Source organism: Ctenopharyngodon idella, chromosome 11 (assembly GCF_019924925.1).
Source record: "Ctenopharyngodon idella isolate HZGC_01 chromosome 11, HZGC01, whole genome shotgun sequence".
Taxonomy (NCBI): domain Eukaryota; kingdom Metazoa; phylum Chordata; class Actinopteri; order Cypriniformes; family Xenocyprididae; genus Ctenopharyngodon; species Ctenopharyngodon idella.
The window spans coordinates 12434785-12454365 of record NC_067230.1 but is presented as its reverse complement, the minus strand read 5'-3'; the positions used below and the strand labels follow the sequence as shown (position 1 = coordinate 12454365).

The following is a 19581-nucleotide window of genomic DNA, read 5'->3' as shown; positions in this document are numbered from 1 at the left end:
ACTACAACATAATCAGTTATTAATAATATTTTGTTGGTTCTCTCATTTTTGCATGTTCATAGTTTCTTTGTATGACAGCCTGGCCAAAATTATGTCAGTACAAGTTGACGTTTCATTGCGAAACCACATTTCCAACAAACATTTCTAAACTTTTGAACCTGGTTTGAACCTGTGGTTAGTAGCATAGTTTCTTGTTTATATGAAGATGACTTGCATAGATCATGCTCTTGCACACAATGAGCAAGCAAGGGTTAGTTCACCCAAAAATGAAAATTCTGTCATTAGTTACTCATCCTCATGTCGTTCCACACCCATAAGACCTTCGTTCATCTTCAGAACACAAATATATTTTTGATAGAACCCGATGGCTCAGTGAGGCCTCTATTGCCAGCAAGATAATTAACACTTTCAATGCCCAGAAAGCTACTAAAGACATATTTAAAACAGTCCATGCGTATACAGTGGTTCAACCTTAATGTTATGAAGCGACGAGAATACTTTTTGTGCGCCAAAAAAAACAAAATAACGACTTTTCAACAATATCTAGTGATGGCCGATTTCAAAACACTGCTTCATGAAGCTTCGAAGCTTTATGAATCTTTTGTTTCGAATCAGTGGTTCAGAGCGTGTATCAAACTGCCAAAGTCACGTGAACTATTGAAATTACGAAACACTTATGACGTAACGAAGCCTCGTCTACTGAAATCACTTGACTTTGGCGATCTGAACAACTGAGCCTTCGTATTTCATCAAAAACATCTTAATTTGTGTTCCGAAGATGAACGAAAGTCTTACGGGTATGGAACGATGTGGGTGAGTAATTAATGACAGAATTTTCATTTTTGGGTGAACTAACCCTTGAAGTACATTCTTTATTATTCAATTTAAATATATACATTTCAATAAATATTTTTTTAGTGTGTCAGCTTCATTTTTGAAGAGTGCGCATGCATAAGGGAAAGTGCAAAAGCGAAAGTTCCTTCTATCCCTTATATAACTAAATGAGTATTTAACTGTGGGTTCATCATAACATCACCAGAGCTTTCGAACTGTGTCATTGTACTTTGACAGCTTGGTGTTCTTCTTTCTCTCTTTACTCAGAAAGTGCAATGCAGAACCTAAAGCATTGCCAAGTTCTTGCTCCGGTCCTCTTTATCAGGAGTCGAAGGTAATTCTGCCATTTCATAATAACCTTTGTTCCTTATCATTTAAGTGTTTCTAAATAAGACATATGAAAGTTTATTTTTCTAGGATTCATGGTTCACTTAAATGGCACCTTGATTTAATATTTTTTTTGTTTAATGTAAATTATTAAAATGACAAGGCCAGATTCTCTTTCTTGTTTAGAAATTAGGAGGTTTGAAAATAATGTTTATGAAATTGTTGCATAAATTTCTCTTAACTCTCAGTTCCAGGATTTCAAAGAGCATTATCCCATCCTTGTCTGTGTGGGATGGGCATCTTTCCTCTCGCTGGAGGAGCACTGGTGAACATGGAAGGCAGAAATACTTCAGTGACAGGGTGCCGAAGTTTAGATTTGCTCTGGCAGGGCTGCTGGCGGGTACCGGAGCTGTTTTAGCCTATAAGCTCCACCAAGGCAAGGTGTGACATGTTCCCCCCAAGGCTTGCCACGTTTTCTCGAGAATAATTTAGGCAACTATTAAAAAAATGATCTGTACAAATTAATCTGAACATTCACCAAACTAAGCTATCTACTAAGGGTCTGGTATGGTAAGAGGTATGTGTATGTACCTCTTTCATTACTTATGCCTGAGAATGAGGGAGAAGATTAATCATGTTTTGCAAATATATATTATGTATCTTGTATATATGTATATGCCTGATATATTGCCTGGTCCATGGCAGGTCTTAAAATTAGGTAAATACAACCTCAGATGAACAACAACACATGACATATTACACTGTCATTATTTATTTAAGAAAAATAAAGCCAAAATCGAGAAGCCATGGGTGACAAACTAAGTACACCCCATGATTTAGTTGCTTGTAGAGGCAATCAGGAGGAAAATGTTATTTGGTAGATTTTCCCTACGCACCTGACTTAGGTTAAACCGAGTGTCCCAGACACCTATGAATATATAAATTTATACTCTACTAAGCGTACTTCAATACCTGTTCGAGTCGACCGACATCTCGGCCTGTTTTGGGGCACTATCACCTGGTACTAAGCTCTTTAGTACCAGGTGATCTTCAATCACAGAGAATCCCACCCGCAAGAAGAACAGTTTATATAGGATAGGAGCATGGTAAAGCATTCTACAATATGATTGTTTCTTCATATGTCAAACCCTCATGTTACTAGGTAAAGCAAGATCTGCCCAAATCATGTGTTTATTAGTTCACTGGTTACTCAATATCATGGGGCTATTATATTTAGATGGTTGTCTAACTGTCCCTAAGTTTCATTTCCACTTTTCTTATATTTGGACATTGACACACACTGACTTAGGCCCATGCCAGGTTTGAGAACATTTGCGTTTCAAAAGCATATAAATGTTATTCCTACAAGGAAAAAGAAATGTTATGATTAATTAAAAAATTCCATCAGTTACAAAATTGAAAAGCACCTTATGTTATAAAAGTACAAAATAAATAGAATAATGAAAAATAAAACTTTATGTGTGTCATAATTTTCTCCACATAAACTTTATTTAAACATTCAAAAACATTCATTCTAGTGAACTTTGGCTGTGTTCGAAATCGCACCATCTTCTGGTAAGATGCGGGAATTAATACTGCGCGACCCTTACAGTGCATTATGGGTGTTCTCTAGCCGTTGTGCTTACATCGGTTGTACACTCGTTATTGCAGTGCATTGTGGGGATGGTTTCAGACACCACTACAAATGGCTGTACCCTCAATTAGTGCCTTGTTTAAATGGGGCGATTTCAGACACAGCCTTAGTTTTTTTAAGCGCTCAAGTCATTCACATATGCGTTGTTCTTCTGCTCTTTTTCCTGTTGTGGCGGTTGGCAAACGGCGTTGTATTACTGCACGCACCCCAATATGTAACACAAATATATATAACATATATAAGTTAAGGATCATATTAAAATTTTAAAAAATGCATGTCATGTCCCCTTTAAAGTTTGTGGTGTGTAAATAAGGATGTCGAAACGAACTGCAACTTCAAACGCTGTCAATCATTACTAAAGCCTTAGCTAAGATAATAGAGTTTGACATAAAAGACCATTGATGTCTCACACTCTTTGAATAAGATCTCCCTGGGCTTATATTATACAGGCAGTAATTGTAAAGGAACAATTGTAAAAAAAAAAATTGCAGTGTGTCCTTGACTTTGTGTCCTTGACTTGTCATTGAGTAATCATTTTTATTGTGTCTGTTCAGGTTGAGTGGGCAGCTTCCTCAGCACAGCTACCAGTGACGCAGACTTCAGCTCTTCCTGTGTACACCCTAGAAGATGTCACAAAGCATTGCTCCCTTGACAGTGGCGTGTGGGTTACCTATAAAGGGGAAGTCTACGATATTACTGAATTTGTAGCCATACACCCCGGTGGCGACAAAATACTTTTGGCTGCAGGTGGAGCTCTGGAACCGTACTGGGCATTATATGCCGTTCATGAGCAAGACCATGTTCTAGAAATCCTCTCGGAGTATAAAATTGGTGTTCTTAATACAGAGAGTCTCAAGAAGCAAGAGAGCGTCAACACATCAGACCCTTACTCTGCCGAGCCGACACGTCACCCTGCTCTTCAGATCAACAGTCTGAAACCTTTCAATGCTGAACCACCTGCTTCTATACTTTCTGATAACTACATCACCCCCTCAGTCATATTTTTTAAGCGGAATCATCTTCCAGTGCCCAGGGTGGATCCAGAAATGTACAGGTTGGAGATCGAGGGTCTCCCTGGTGGAGTAGTATCACTTACACTAAGTGAGCTGAAGTCTTGTTTTCCAAAACACACAATTACAGCAACGCTTCAGTGTGCTGGGAACCGTCGGTCTGAGATGAACACAGTCAAGCAAGTCAAAGGACTCAACTGGGGCATTGCCGCAATAAGCAATGCTGCGTGGTCAGGTGCACGTCTGCGGGATGTACTGTTGCACTATGGCTTTGGACCAGAGGTAGCAGCGAAGGCTCAACATGTCCAGTTTGAAGGGTTGGACAGGGATGTGTCCGGTACAGCATATGGCGCATCTATTCCACTGAACAAGGCTGTGAGTGAGGAAGGTGACGTTCTTCTTGCATATGAGATGAACGGGGAGGACCTTCCGCCTGACCATGGCTACCCTGTCCGTGTGGTTGTACCTGGAGTTGTTGGAGCCCGCAGCGTCAAGTGGTTGGGGAAAATTGTTGTGAGTGAAGAAGAGAGCAAGAGTCACTGGCAGCAGAATGATTACAAAGGCTTTTCTCCAGGTACCGACTGGGACACTGTGGACTTTAAATCGGCACCAGCCATACAGGAACTCCCCATTCAGTCAGCAATCACTCATCCGGCAGAGGGAAGCTCAGTAGACAGCAGTGACAGGGAGGTGACTGTAAAAGGCTACGCATGGAGTGGGGGAGGAAGAGAGGTTGTCAGAGTAGATGTCTCAATAGATAGTGGGAAGACATGGCATGTAGCCAAACTTTGCACTGGTGATAAGGGACAACACCCTGCTCCTCCTCCTCCACCTGGAAAAGCCTGGGCTTGGAAGCTGTGGGAGATAGACATCCCAATTCCTCATAGGGCTCGAGAGCTGGAGATTGTATGCAAAGCAGTGGACAGTAGTTACAACACACAGCCAGATACTGTTGCCCCTATCTGGAACTTGCGCGGAGTGCTTAGTAATGCATGGCATCGAGTAAAGGTAAAAGTGAATGAGGATTTGAAGGGTCAAAAATGAAGTTTGTAGCTTTCAAACAGTTTGAGCTTGTGGGTACTTGAAAGTGTTTGATATTATTTTGATTTTATTGTCAATTACTCAGTAGTTACAATTTAACAATCAAAAATAAATGTCTTGATGGATCATTTTTGGTGTTCAAGACTGATTATACCAAACAAGTTTATCATTTGTTTTTCATTGCTATCACCAAAGTGTGAAATCCTGTATGATATGAAGACCGATTGGTTTATACCAAGTTAAGCTGTTCATAATTGTATTGGCTTATAATGATGAGGTCCCACATTCACACTGTTTTTGAGAATCTTAGTCTATATACAGTCTAGATAGATAGATTCAGATGCAATCAAAAGCCCCCAGAGACTGTAACAATATAAGCTTTTCTGAAGATCCAGAGTTTATCAGTGTAGTGGCGTATAGAAAATGATATGTCATTATGGCCACGTACACACTGGAGCTTAATTTTGTTGTCAGTTCACATTTTAATGCTTAGTCCTCTTCTGGATTCACACAGAGTTCAGTAATTTACAGGAGTGACAAAAAAACGCATTCTACAACCAGATTACCTCCCGAAAAATGCAGGTAATGGAAAATGCAGGTAATGTATTTACAGTAATTCTGCACATTGTGTACAGAACACAAAGTGAACAACTAGTTGTTTATGACACTTAAATGCACATCAGAGATCCAGCTGTCTTTGTGTGTGTGTGTGCAGTGCAAGAAAATCACAGAGTAGAGGCAAATCCATCTCTGAAAGAGCTACGAGCATTGACTCATTCATGTTGCCAGATATTCCTAGAAAAAAACTGCGGTTAAAAACAAACCCATAGTACTGAGATCCTTTATATTGAAAGCAAGAAATCACAACCTGCACCTGCCTACTTTATCTATAAACTGGATCGCTTTATGAGCCAAGCTCAAACAACAAGCTCAAAAATACTTATAATAACCCTTAAAAGGGCAGTAGTGGTCTAATGATTAGAGAGTCGGACTTGTAACCGAAGGTCAGGGGTTCAAGTCTCAGTACCGGCAGGAAATGTAGGTGGGGGGAGTGAATGAACATTCTCATTACCCACAACTGAGGTGCCCTTGAGCAAAGCACCTGACCCCCAGTCGCTCCCCAGGCTCCGCTGCAAAAATGGCTGCCCACTGCTCTGGGTGCGTGTGTGCACTTGGATAGGTGAAATGCAGAGCATAAATTCAGAGTACGGGACACCATACTTGGCCACATGTCACATCACTTTTTCAAACATAAACAAATGTTGCTGTGGTTATCACACTGTCAGTCATCGCAATTTCGGATTGATCCATGTTGTGTACACACACGGTACACACTGGTGTCACTCCTGAACCTTTAAGGCCAATTCACACTGCACAGACAAACGCCAACAAACACGTCCGTTGGGTTTTGTTGGATCAGTGTGTTACCCCGTCAGCGTTGGTCGGGTTTTGTTTTCACCCGAGTGAACGTGTTCAATCAGCGTTTGTTGGTGTCTGTTGGGGCAGTGTGAACATGACAGTTATTTTTCATAAAATTCTAAATCCAACAGCCAACTTGCTTATTGGTGTTTGTCTGTGCGGTGTGAATTGGCCTTTACAGTGTGTACGTGTCCTATGTAATAAAAATTAAGACAGCTATGTCTTAATTATTTAGTCCCTATTTAATATTGCTGTTTTTACATCACTTACTGTTATGGTATGTGAACTCTATGACACATACGTAACATTAGCCCATGCATGTTTTTGAATAGCAAATGTGGCCAAAAGAGCTCACACAAAAGCTAAGAGAAGAAATGTTGTTTGATCAGAGCACCTGAGAAAAACCTTTGTTTTACTTCTAAAGACGTGTGGCCTGATGAAAGAATGAAAAAAGCATTTCAGTAAGGGCTATAAGAAAAATGCTAAACAAGAAAGGATTTCATGTCCAGGCTCCTTGCCGAATGCCAGTCTTAAAGGATTAGTTCACTTTGAAATAAAAATTAGGCCAAGCTTTACTCACCCTCCTCACAAGCCATCCTAGGTGTATATGACTTTCTTCTTTCTGATGAACATAATCGCAGAAATATTAATAAATATCCTGACACATCCGAGCTTTAAATCCATATTTGACAAGTTATGAAGTAAAATATCTAGCTTCCACACAAGCCGCCTTCAACGTACCAAGAAAGTTTAAAACTCTTGCAGTTCACAAAGCTTACGCTACGTCCTACACCTTCCTTATTCAACTTACGGAAAAAGTGTAACTGATGTGACGCCAGTTTACACTTTCCTCTTAACTTCAATATGGAAGGCGGTCTGGCGGAAGCTACATATTTTACTTAATAACTTGATGGATGGATGTGGATGGAAGCACTTTCTTTAGCTCATACTCATTGATCCCTATCACTGCCATTATAAAGCTCGGATGCGTCAGGATATATAATAATATTTCTGCGACTGTTCATCTGAAAGAAGAAAGTCATTTACACCTAGGATGGCTTGAGGGTGAGTAAAGCTTGGGCTAATTTGCATTTCAAAGTGAACTAATCCTTTACCTAAGAAGAACTGGTCAAAAAGGCTGAATTGAATAGTCTAGAAGAAATTTGGAAAGACCTGTGGAGTTCTGGAACTGAACTGGAACTTTTTGGACCCATGGATCAGCGGTGTGTCTGGCACACGAAAGGCAAGGCTTATAACTAACACCATCGCTACGGTCAAACATAGAGGTGGGTCAGTCTTGTTATGGGGGTGCTTTGATGCTGCAGGAACTGGAAATCTTGACCATGTGACCGGCATCATGGATTATTTGAAGGATCAGGCCATTTTGTCAAAGAATGTGATTCCTCCAGTTCTTACTTCATACGCTCAAGTTTGACGACCATTATACCAAATTACCTAGGCTTGGTTTAGGGATCTGATCTGAAATGTTCTTAAGTGGTCTGTTCAGTCTCCAGATTTAAATCCCATCTTGGGTAAGATATGAAGAAGCAGTGGCAGTACGGGAACCAACAAATATCAGTTAGCTGGAAGCTTTTGCACAAAAGGAATAGGCCGACAGTGGAGAGGTGTCAAGCTTGTAAGTACTTGCAGTACAGGCAACATTTATTGGAAGTAATAAAAAGTGAAGAATGAGGGTGGAATAATTTTGTACATGGATGTTTTAATTTCTTTTCTAAATGACTATTTACTGATGCCTTGTTGATATGTTTTTATAACATTTTGTTCACAACACCAGAATATCTTCAAAATCGGCGGGTTGATTAATTTTTACTGCAACTGTATTTGGCATTTTTGCTTTATAGGGTTTTGGTGCTGAGAATCCCAGTTTTGCAAACATATTTTTACCAATAAATCAAGCAATTATGCTTCTTTATACCTTCACAAGCTGGCTTTGATGTAAGAAGTTATTTAAAATATTAAATGTAACATTCATGATTAATAATCTTGACATTGCTAAATAAAGAAAAATAAAAGGAGTATGATACAATAAGGTTAGGAGTATTACAGTACCACATCACAGCAAATGTAGTTTTCCCATATTAAAATTACATTTTACAGTTCCACTTTTTTTAATAATGTTTATATATTTTTAATCTTTTAGTAAATGGTAGATATTTTAGTGTAATAGGTGTTGATGTTGTAAAAGTAATCTTTAATACAATTTGTAATGTGAATCTATTGCTATTTTATGTGAATCACTATTTTGAAGTAAATACTCAAAGGTCTTAAACTAAACCTTTTGTCTTGTCATATTAAGGAAATTTCAAAATATGGTATTCTAGTTAAATGTTTAACTGCAGCAAGTTATTTAGGGAAAGAGAGAAAAATACACATTACAATCAGTGTAAGTATTTTTTTCAAGTGGGTAGTTTTGATATTTAGTGAATAAAATGAATGTGAACAAGGTTGTTGGATAAAATTACTCTTGTTGCTTTAAGGAACTTGTAAAAAAAAAAAATACTGGAAAAAAAAATATTATAAAACCTGAAATGAATATAAATGTGTTTTTGTGCATGTGTGTAAAAAAAAAAAAAGGTCCTAAAATAATTTTTTTTAAAAACTTGTTTTTAAATGAGGGTTGAGTAAAAGCATACGTAACTCATGTCTTCAAATGATCAATTCATTGCAGATGTTGGTAAGATCAGTGCATAATTTTATTTGATTTATACACAGTTTTTGGACAAACCATAAAATATGCCTTAAAAATCTAAATTGATCATTGCAGCATCAATTATGTGGTTAACATGATGTGAAGAACAAATGTTTACTACACATATTTTCTAAACTGCAATAGACAAACTGAATGCTCACTTGATATGTGTCCCCTCTAAAGCCTCAACTTTACATTTCTGACTAGAACTGATAAATAAATTGGTAAAAGTGATCTTAATATTCCTCACCTTCCTCTTCTCCTTCTCCCTCGACTGAATCTACTCCCACCTCCTCATAATCTTTCTCCAGAGCTGCCATGTCTTCTCTAGCCTCAGAGAACTCGCCCTCCTCCATACCTTCACCTACGTACCAGTGCACAAAGGCACGCTTAGCGTACATCAGATCGAACTTATGATCAAGCCTGGCCCAAGCCTCGGCGATAGCAGTGGTGTTGCTCAGCATGCACACGGCTCGCTGCACCTTTGCCAAATCACCACCAGGTACAACAGTAGGAGGCTGGTAGTTGATGCCAACCTTGAAACCAGTGGGACACCAGTCCACAAACTGGATGCTGCGCTTGGTCTTGATGGTGGCAATAGCAGCATTGACGTCTTTAGGCACAACGTCACCACGGTACAACAGGCAGCAGGCCATGTACTTCCCGTGACGTGGGTCACATTTGACCATCTGATTCGATGGTTCAAAGCAAGCATTAGTGATCTCAGCCACTGAGAGCTGCTCATGGTAAGCTTTCTCAGCAGAGATCACAGGAGCATAAGTTGCCAAAGGGAAATGAATACGCGGATACGGCACCAAGTTGGTCTGAAACTCTGTAAGATCAACATTCAGGGCGCCGTCGAATCGGAGAGAGGCAGTGATAGAGGACACAATCTGGCTGATTAACCTATTGAGGTTGGTGTAGGTAGGACGCTCGATATCAAGGTTTCTACGGCAGATGTCATAGATGGCCTCATTGTCGACCATGAAAGCACAATCTGAGTGCTCTAGGGTGGTGTGGGTGGTAAGAATGGAGTTGTAGGGCTCCACCACAGCAGTAGAGACCTGTGGAGCTGGATAGATGGAGAACTCAAGCTTGGATTTCTTTCCGTAATCAACAGAAAGACGCTCCATCAGCAAAGAGGTGAAACCAGAACCAGTTCCTCCTCCAAAGCTGTGAAACACCAAGAAGCCCTGAAGTCCAGTGCACTGATCAGCCTACGAAGAGGGAGGAATGGAAAGAAATATATTAAGTTCAAATAAAAACCAAACGCTGAATGAGAACAGGCTGAGTGCGATTACAAAGATGCCTTACCAGTTTGCGAATCCTGTCAAGCACAAGATCAATGATCTCTTTGCCAATAGTGTAATGGCCACGAGCGTAGTTGTTCGCTGCGTCCTCCTTTCCAGTGATCAGCTGCTCGGGGTGGAAAAGCTGACGGTAAGTTCCAGTGCGGACCTCATCTGAACCACAAAAAAGCAGTATGGAGAGAACGAAAGATGTTAGGTACTCATGGACTGACCATAAAGGCCAGTTCACACTGCACTGACAGACGCCAACCAACAGGCAAGAGACACTTTGTCGGGTTTTGTTGGATCAGTGTTACCCCTGTTGGCATCTGTTGCCATTGGTCAACCCTTGTTTTCTGTTCAATTGTCATTTGTTGGATTGCAGAATGTCTGAGAAGTGACATACTGTAATCTGGTGACTGTCAGTATCGTTCGCCGTCTGTCGCTGCAGTGAGAATTGGCCTCAAGAGACTGGTAATCAGGCAAATACTAACCTATCACAGTGGGCTCCAGATCTACAAACACTGCTCTGGGTACATGCTTGCCAGCTCCTGTCTCGCTGAAAAAAGTGTTAAAGGAGTCGTCCCCTCCACCGATTGTCTTATCACTGGGCATCTGTCCGTCCGGCTGAATCCCATGCTCGAGACAGTAAAGTTCCCAGCAGGCATTGCCAATCTGGACGCCAGCTTGACCCACATGAATGGAAATACACTCACGCTGTTGTAGAAAAGAAAAGCACCAGTTTTAATGTTATATGATAGTTACAGTACACTGTAAACCCGGATAGTACTACTAACTTATAAAGATTGAGTACGCTGCAGTTAAAGGCTGTTAAATCATTGATGCAACTTAAAACAATTACATTTCTGAATGAGGAGTTTAGTTTTATTTTTGTGTAGCTCAAAATTTTTGAGTACACCCTTATCCGTAAATTATTATTTTTAAGTTTACTGAGCGATATAAAGTGACGTCATCCATGTCACGTCGTTGCCGATGTTACCAATGTAACCGATGTTATCAGAAGAGTTCATTCAACATTAAACTGAGTTGCAGCAGATTTCAAGTTCCCAGCATGCTTTGCGCCACACTCTGTAAGGGGGTATAAATGTTGGAATTGAGTGTTATTTTGTGTGTTTTTGCACAAGATTAATACAGTGGAAGATGTGTTATTGTTTAATGTTCTGCTATTTTGGTATGTAAAGGTGTTTCTGTGATGTTTAAGTTTTTAGGGTTACCATCGTGGTGAAGAGTAGTGCATGTGGTTAGGTCGAGAATGGGCTGTGAAACGTCAAGACTATATATATTGCATGTTGTCTAGCAGTTTATGTAAGTAAATGATGATAGTCTCTTTGATAGTTGTATTAGTGTATGCTAGTGTGCTGTTGCTAACTAACACTTAACTGTAAAGATTAAGTGTTAGTTTATTCAATATTTCAATTAAATTGTAATTACTGAATTTGTGTAGTATAAAATAATCTTTGAGTTGTTTACTTAAATGTTTTGAGTATTCTGAACTCATTGGGTTTTACAACTACTGCATCAAAGTAATTGAAAAATAAGAAACATTATGTATGGTAAACAATAGTTTTAAGTACATTGTACTTAAACATTAAATAAAACTAAAATGAAAAAAATTCAGTTTGACTTAATTATTTATAATTATTCTTTACATAAAAGATTTGAGTTGCTTTACTTAAATTTTTTGAGGTAATCAGTGTCTACAATAATTTTGAGTACTCTGAACTTATCGGGTTTTACAGTGTAGTTGCAGCCTTCAAAGCTGATATATAATATATTGCAACTGTAAATTAGGTGTTGTAACATTCCTGACACAAACTGCAGTTCACTGCTTTAGATATAAAACTGAGCTCAAGAATGATAGAGGCGAGACATCATGTGGAAATACTGGGCTGAGCAACCATGCAAGCCACCTTCCTCCTCCTCTCTTATTTAAAACCCCAAGCTCCATCCGGGTGTTCCCTGTTTTTTGCCTAGCAACATGGGTTTACATGCCATCATACCAAACTGCATTACTGTTTCAATGTACAGTATATGCAATATAAGTGCAGACCGTAAAAAGGCTGAGAGCTGTGTTTTCTTTCTGGAATTTGTTAAAGCATTGTTAAAGAATTCTGTTTCATACAAAGGAGGCTACAACATATGTTTCCTGAGCTTAGCTGGCCAGGTTAATGCATTTTAATGAGATTATGGCTGTCTGCATATGCTAAAAGATTAGTGTGCACTCTCTGCTATGCCCTCATCATTAGATTTCACAACAATAACCATTGCTATAGGCCAAAATTTTCAGCATAGTCCAAAACATATTCAAAAGTCCAACATAAATTACTTGATTGCACGTGCTAATTTACCCCTCAGTTTTAAAAGGCACTGTTAAATGACGGAGGTTTTATATCTACATTGTACTACATTGTATTGTTGTATCGCCTCATCTTCTCCTCGATGAAAAATATTAACACTGATGTGAACATTTTAACGTTTGACCCGCGTAAAATAAATGCTGAATATTCAGCAGGAATACTATCGAGAAGATGTCCTTTAACCTGCCTCGCATCATTATCTCCGGTTTGAGGAGAATCTGCTACTACACATGCATATTAAAAATAACAATTATAATCATATTCAGAAAAATAATGAACCAGATTTACTTTAGGCTTTGGCTAATATTAGCTTTCTTTATCACACAATTCGTGCTTAAATTGTTTTATTATTAAAATAGCATACAGTCTTAAAGATAAAGGTTCATAGATGGTTCCATAAAGAACCTTTAACATCAATGGAACCTTTCCATTCCACAAAAGGTTATAGTGGTTCTTAAGATTGTTAAACTGCCTCTTTTACCTTTATTTTTAAGAGTGTAAGCCTATTAAGTAATAATACATTAGTCAGCTACTCACCATTTTCCTATATGCCTATTTAGGAATGATCTGGAAACGAGATAATGTTCTACTACAGCGTTACTGTTCTCGACGGCGAAGAGTCGATGTAGTAACTGCATGAAATCCTCGAGTCGCACCGCTTTTATAGAGCGACCCAACGTCAGGATCTGACCTACTTTAGGCTATGTGAATATATAGAATTGCACCAGAACGCTTCTGCTTCATTCAAGTTTTTTTTTTTTTTTTTTTTTACATGCCATTTATATCTGAATAATCTCTGTGGATAATTTTGTTATGATATTAACTAGATTTTCTAAATATCTATGTTAATATCGAAATATCGAGTCAGTTAAACTTCTCTTTCAAAAGCAGAAAGATTTTAAAATCTGTAAATGGTACTTTTTGAACCGTCTAGTGTTTATTTATTTATTTATTTATTTATTAGTCTGCGGTGACATCAGTCTGCAGCATTATGAGGCCATCACACTGCAGCAGAATCTCTCATTCGGGCGGTGGCTCGGCTGGCTGTGATTTAAAATCCTGTGAGCTGACTACTTAGGCAGCTTGGAACGGTTTATTATACCCTAGCCTAAAAAATACTGCAAAGGCAGCTTATTAGGTTTTGAAACACATTCTGTCTGTCTGAATCACAGTGATATGGTGCGACCGCATCAAATCTAAAAGACATCTATTGTACATCATTTGTTAATATAAAATATACCCAGTAGTTTTGCATGCTGTTGATTATTGTGTTCAGTCAGGTTATTGAAATTTACGGTCCGAAAAAATGAATGAACCACGAATGGCAAAATGTTAAATGATTTGTAGGATGCAGGTTGCAGATCAATTTAATAAAATTGCACTGATCTAGATTATAGTTTCTGTGCATTTGGACAGATTATTGCAACCATGAATAACGCTTTTCCACAAAGAGATCCAACTTCTAATAAATAACATTAAGAGTGGCGCGATAAGGCAGTATTTTGTCTGGAATGTTATTCTCACACAAAGGCTTATTTTTTTGATCACGAGCCACTCCCTCCTGCAGCCCGTTCTCTCATAGCGACCTCCATCTTCTCTGCAGTCAGTGAGATCAGCACACATCAGCGCCTACAGCACCTGCGAAAAACGACAAAATGGTGAGTTTATACTTTAATTTCTCATTTAAATTCTGCCTTAATATGGTCATCTATTTTGTTGTTTTGCGCTGCACAGATTTTGAAGTCTATTGTTGCACTGCCATTGTTAGAAGATGAGTCTGAGAATAAAGACGAACTCTGTTATTCATATGGCAACATTTCTGATCTCTGAGACCAAAAAGGGATCATATATTCATTAACTTGTGAGATTTAGCCATTATTGTTGCTTTTAAAGAGAGTTAAATTGCACACATTGATTCAGTTCACTGTGCTTAAATGTCTTCTTTATGTAATTTGCAAAACTTAATTAGCAAATTTTGGGATTATAATGCTCTTTACATTTCATGCCATTGGTGCCGGGCTTAGCTGGATAATTACGCTTCTCAAAATGGTGTTGACATTTTATTTTTATAAAGCAGGCTATTGTAATTTGTTTCATAATGCAACTTAAGAAAATAAATGTATTTGAATTTAACATGGTATGTAATACTATACATAAAATGACATTTTACATAGCTTAATTGTGTCAGGGCTGGAAATGATCGTTATTTTCAGAATAAATGACAAATTCATGACAATGTTCATTTTATTTTCTACAACAGCGTGAGTGTATTTCTATTCATGTGGGTCAAGCTGGCGTCCAGATTGGCAATGCCTGCTGGGAACTTTACTGTCTCGAGCATGGGATTCAGCCGGATGGACAGATGCCCAGTGATAAGACAATCGGTGGAGGGGACGACTCTTTCAACACTTTTTTCAGCGAGACAGGAGCTGGCAAGCATGTACCCAGAGCAGTGTTTGTAGATCTGGAGCCCACTGTGATAGGTTAGTATTTGCCTGATTACCAGTCTCTTAAGGCCAATTCTCACTGCAGCAACAGACGGCGAACGATACAACAAACAAGCGTCGACCAACGCAAACAGACGCCGACAGGGGTAACATTGATCCAACAAAGTGTCTCTTGCTGTTGGTTGGCGTCTGTCAGTGCAGTGTGAACTGGCCTTTATGGTCAGTCCATGAGTACCTAACATCTTTCGTTCTCTCCATACTGCTTTTTTGCGGTTCAGATGAGGTCCGCACTGGAACTTACCGTCAGCTTTTCCACCCCGAGCAGCTGATCACTGGAAAGGAGGATGCAGCGAACAACTACGCTCGTGGCCATTACACTATTGGCAAAGAGATCATTGATCTTGTGCTTGACAGGATTCGCAAACTGGTAAGGCATCTTTGTAATCGCACTCAGCCTGTTCTCATTAAGCGTTTGGTTTTTATTTGAACTTAATATATTTCTTTCCATTCCTCCCTCTTCGTAGGCTGATCAGTGCACTGGACTTCAGGGCTTCTTGGTGTTTCACAGCTTTGGAGGAGGAACTGGTTCTGGTTTCACCTCTTTGCTGATGGAGCGTCTTTCTGTTGATTACGGAAAGAAATCCAAGCTTGAGTTCTCCATCTATCCAGCTCCACAGGTCTCTACTGCTGTGGTGGAGCCCTACAACTCCATTCTTACCACCCACACCACCCTAGAGCACTCAGATTGTGCTTTCATGGTCGACAATGAGGCCATCTATGACATCTGCCGTAGAAACCTTGATATCGAGCGTCCTACCTACACCAACCTCAATAGGCTGATAGGTCAGATTGTGTCCTCTATCACTGCCTCTCTCCGATTCGACGGCGCCCTGAATGTTGATCTTACAGAGTTTCAGACCAACTTGGTGCCGTATCCGCGTATTCATTTCCCTTTGGCAACTTATGCTCCTGTGATCTCTGCTGAGAAAGCTTACCATGAGCAGCTCTCAGTGGCTGAGATCACTAATGCTTGCTTTGAACCATCGAATCAGATGGTCAAATGTGATCCACGTCACGGGAAGTACATGGCCTGCTGCCTGTTGTACCGTGGTGACGTTGTGCCTAAAGACGTCAATGCTGCTATTGCCACCATAAAGACCAAGCGCAGCATCCAGTTTGTGGACTGGTGTCCCACTGGTTTCAAGGTTGGCATCAACTACCAGCCTCCTACTGTTGTACCTGGTGGTGATTTGGCAAAGGTGCAGCGAGCCGTGTGCATGCTGAGCAACACCACTGCTATCGCCGAGGCTTGGGCCAGGCTTGATCATAAGTTTGATCTGATGTACGCTAAGCGTGCCTTTGTGCACTGGTACGTAGGTGAAGGTATGGAGGAGGGCGAGTTCTCTGAGGCTAGAGAAGACATGGCAGCTCTGGAGAAAGATTATGAGGAGGTAGGAGTAGATTCAGTCGAGGGAGAAGGAGAAGAGGAAGGTGAGGAATATTAGATTTCCTTAATTTCATGCCTTCCTTAGAATGAAAATGAGCAGGTAGCCTCTAGACTGAACAATTTCACAAGCTTAAGAATATGCCAGGTGACATAATGGTATTGGTGTTAGTTTCAATCTATGTAACTCCCTGATAAACATTATAACAAAAGCTAATTGTGGATATTCTGTTCAGTGTGCGTTCTGGTGTTAAGAACCCAATAAAAACCTTAAAAAAATCATGTTACATTTCTGTTTACATTCATATGCTCTTGATCACTTACTTAAAGGGGACCTATTATGCAAAAAAACACTTTTATAAGGTGTTTGAACACTGATGTGTGTCCGCAGTGTGTGAGAACAACCAGCCTATTTATGGTAAAAATTAGTGTTGTAGTCAAGACCACCTAATTCAAGACCAAGCCGAGACCAAGACAAGACCAAGACCAAATCAGGGGGAGAACCAGTCAAGACCAAGACCAGTCCAGCACTCCTCAAATTCATCTAAAAGATCTGCATTTACTGCCTAAGAAATGTCTTATTTTTAATCATTAATTACAATTAGAATAAGATATTATATAGAGCTGTTACCAATCAAATGAAATCACTGACAACAAAATTCATCTTTGCGCAGCAGAGGTGGCACAGAAGCTGCATCTGAATTCATAAAATTACAAATGCAGAAATAATGTTGAGAATAATGTTTTACAAATAAAATTTTATTTATTGAATCCTTGTATAAGTACAATGTGGTCGAGACCGAGACAAGACCAAGACCTTCAAAAAACGGTCTTAAGCCCGGTTTGAAGTACTACAACACTAGTAAAAATCCACGTCATCGTAAGGAGAAGCCTTGCCCAGAGCCGGCGACTATCTGCCCTATTAGCATAGACACAGCCCTGAGTGAGAAGCACAGAGTCCACCATTTCTGTATCCTCTCTGTAGCAGCTGGAGTTTTACAATGTCTGCGCCAAAGAGGCATTACAACTACAAGTGTTGAGTCACTGAGTACATTGTGGTTAAATATTATTTTTAAAGGAAATGTCCCATTTGCACCAATCATTTTGTACCGAACTGCATCACAAACGAGGGTCTTTTCACAGAAGGTTGATTCTGAAACATATAAGGCTGAACACCACTACTGACACTTCTGACATTTTAAGTGCGTGACATTGTCCTGTTTTGTTGTTGTCGGTACGCCGGAGCATGAGTTCTCAAAGCTCCGCCCTCTTCTTGAAGGGGGACTGCGAGCAGCAGCTCATTTGCATTTAAAGGGACACACAAAGGGGCAATTTTAACATGCTATAAAAAATTATCTGTGGGGTATTTTGAGCTAAAACTTCTACAAAATTAATTATGTAATAATTAATAAAATTAAGGCCACATCAATAATAAATTGACCTTTAGTTCTGTGTTTTAATGGGTCATTAGAATTCGCTTTTCCTTTATCTTCGAAAACAAAACATGATGATACACTATATGTAGACATACTGTAACTTTCAGAATGTCCTTGTGTGTCAAAACGGTTCATTCTGAAATCTCTGACTTTGTGAATTTGTGCCTTTTTGCGTCCAAACTAACACCACATCGATTGTTAGCTAGTAGACAAATGTGAGGTCCTCAAAAGAATGCACCACAGCTGTATAGCAAGTACTCTTCGGCACTCTTTTAAAGCTTAAAATGACGAATGTGGACAGGCCTTCACATACACACAATCAAGCAAAGACAAGAAGACCTATGCATCGAATGTGCCATTTGGGATAGGGCTATCTATTTAGAAACATGGTCTGCCCATTTATGGTGAAGCAATACAATAGGACAGATTATTATTCCTTAAAAAAACACACAAGAAAAACTGTATTTTAATTGAATTTAACTAATGAGAACAGTATAATTTGAGAAAATCTCAAAAAAACCTTTTGTGAATCGAAAATGTTTCTTTTTCCAAATCAATTAATTCAAAGTAGTTTTTATTATAATTTTAAAAGCATAATTTGCTCCAAAATAACAGTTTGAAGTCTTCTAATATATTATTTAACTAGTATTAGTACTAATGAAATTAAAATGCTTTTTATTTTCTGTATGTTTATACCACTCAAGGTATTAAAATGACTCAAGCACTAGGAGAACACTTTTTTTCTTCACTTTTTTGTAGAAAATTAATAAAGTTACTGTGCAGGTATTTATTTTGATGTCACATGGTACTGTTGTAAAAGCACATTACAGACAAATTTGACATTCTGTTAAATGTGAAATTTAACACAATATAAGAATATTATAGACATCATTCTTTACATAATCCACATATATTTTAAATGTTTTTATTGCTGACTTAAATATTTTGAAGTATTAAAATTAAATGCGTCAGGGGGTGGCACTGCATTAAAACTCGTAGAGACATTAAAAAAAGATATTCAGAAATTCTTGGCAAGGTGTCACCCTAATTCCCTCAGAATAACAATAATTATATATATATATATATATATATATATATGTATAAAATATGTGATATGATATGCTTGTAAAGTCTACTGTATTTCAGATGATGCCTTTATTGATTGAGCAAAGGAAAAAAAATGGAAGCTATGTATGAATTATTAATGTAGGCGTACAGTGAGCATATCCGTTGTTTATGTAATACAGTGTGCAAAATAATCATTTATATTTCTACATTTTCTACAGAATGATTCAGCACATTCGCTGAAATGCAAAGGAATACAATTAACTCACTTTCACAAGTTAAAGGCTTGATTTACATAGCTCTATGTTTTGGTTGTCAGAACATGTTGAATAACATGTGAAATGTATCCTTTATGTCAAATTCTCAAATGTAATCAATAAATTCATTTAAAATAAAAAGAGTAAAGCAGTTTTTCACAGTGCTCTCAAAAGTGCCCCCTCAGACCTGATTTGTGTCCCCTCAGTTTCGATTTGTGCCACTAAAAAATATAAAATAATTGAAAAGTGAAATTATTTATATATGAAACT

The 19581-nt window shown here is 38.7% G+C and overlaps 3 protein-coding genes across 4 annotated transcripts in view; 2 read left to right on the top strand and 1 right to left on the bottom strand.

Moving 5' to 3' along the window:
* Nucleotides 1-4994, top strand: part of suox (sulfite oxidase) — a 58011-nt gene extending 53017 nt beyond the window's left edge. For both annotated transcript variants that reach the window (XM_051912896.1, XM_051912895.1), the window contains exons 2-4: nt 1102-1168; nt 1410-1602; nt 3370-4994. In XM_051912896.1, coding sequence (XP_051768856.1) covers nt 1110-1168; nt 1410-1602; nt 3370-4869 — 1752 coding nt within the window. In that variant the 5' untranslated portion in view covers nt 1102-1109 and the 3' untranslated portion in view covers nt 4870-4994. The remainder of the gene's footprint in view (nt 1-1101; nt 1169-1409; nt 1603-3369) is intronic.
* Nucleotides 4995-8981: 3987 nt separating this feature from the next.
* Nucleotides 8982-13365, bottom strand: LOC127522681 (tubulin alpha-1B chain). The gene is made up of 4 exons (XM_051912900.1): nt 13200-13365; nt 10779-11001; nt 10310-10458; nt 8982-10212 (listed from the first exon to the last, which is right to left on the bottom strand). Exons 1-4 carry the CDS (start codon nt 13200-13202, stop codon nt 9232-9234), a joined length of 1356 nt encoding a protein of 451 aa, XP_051768860.1. The 5' UTR covers nt 13203-13365; the 3' UTR covers nt 8982-9231.
* Nucleotides 13366-14154: 789 nt separating this feature from the next.
* On the top strand, nt 14155-16835 carry LOC127522680 (tubulin alpha-1A chain-like). Its single transcript, XM_051912899.1, has 4 exons — nt 14155-14320; nt 14923-15145; nt 15388-15536; nt 15634-16835. The coding sequence occupies exons 1-4, from the start codon at nt 14318-14320 to the stop codon at nt 16612-16614; spliced, it is 1356 nt and encodes a 451-aa protein (XP_051768859.1). The 5' UTR covers nt 14155-14317; the 3' UTR covers nt 16615-16835.
* The last annotated feature ends 2746 nt before the right edge of the window (nt 16836-19581 follow it).

Excerpts from the sequence above, each read along its gene's own strand:
- LOC127522681 (XM_051912900.1), bottom strand. Across the intron at positions 10,459-10,778 it reads TCTGGAGCCCACTGTGATAG|ATGAGGTCCGCACTGGAACT; the intron begins GTTAGTATTTGC and ends TTTGTGGTTCAG. Across the intron at positions 10,213-10,309 it reads TTGACAGGATTCGCAAACTG|GCTGATCAGTGCACTGGACT; the intron begins GTAAGGCATCTT and ends CCCTCTTCGTAG.
- LOC127522680 (XM_051912899.1), top strand. Across the intron at positions 15,146-15,387 it reads TCTGGAGCCCACTGTGATAG|ATGAGGTCCGCACTGGAACT; the intron begins GTTAGTATTTGC and ends TTTGCGGTTCAG. Across the intron at positions 15,537-15,633 it reads TTGACAGGATTCGCAAACTG|GCTGATCAGTGCACTGGACT; the intron begins GTAAGGCATCTT and ends CCCTCTTCGTAG.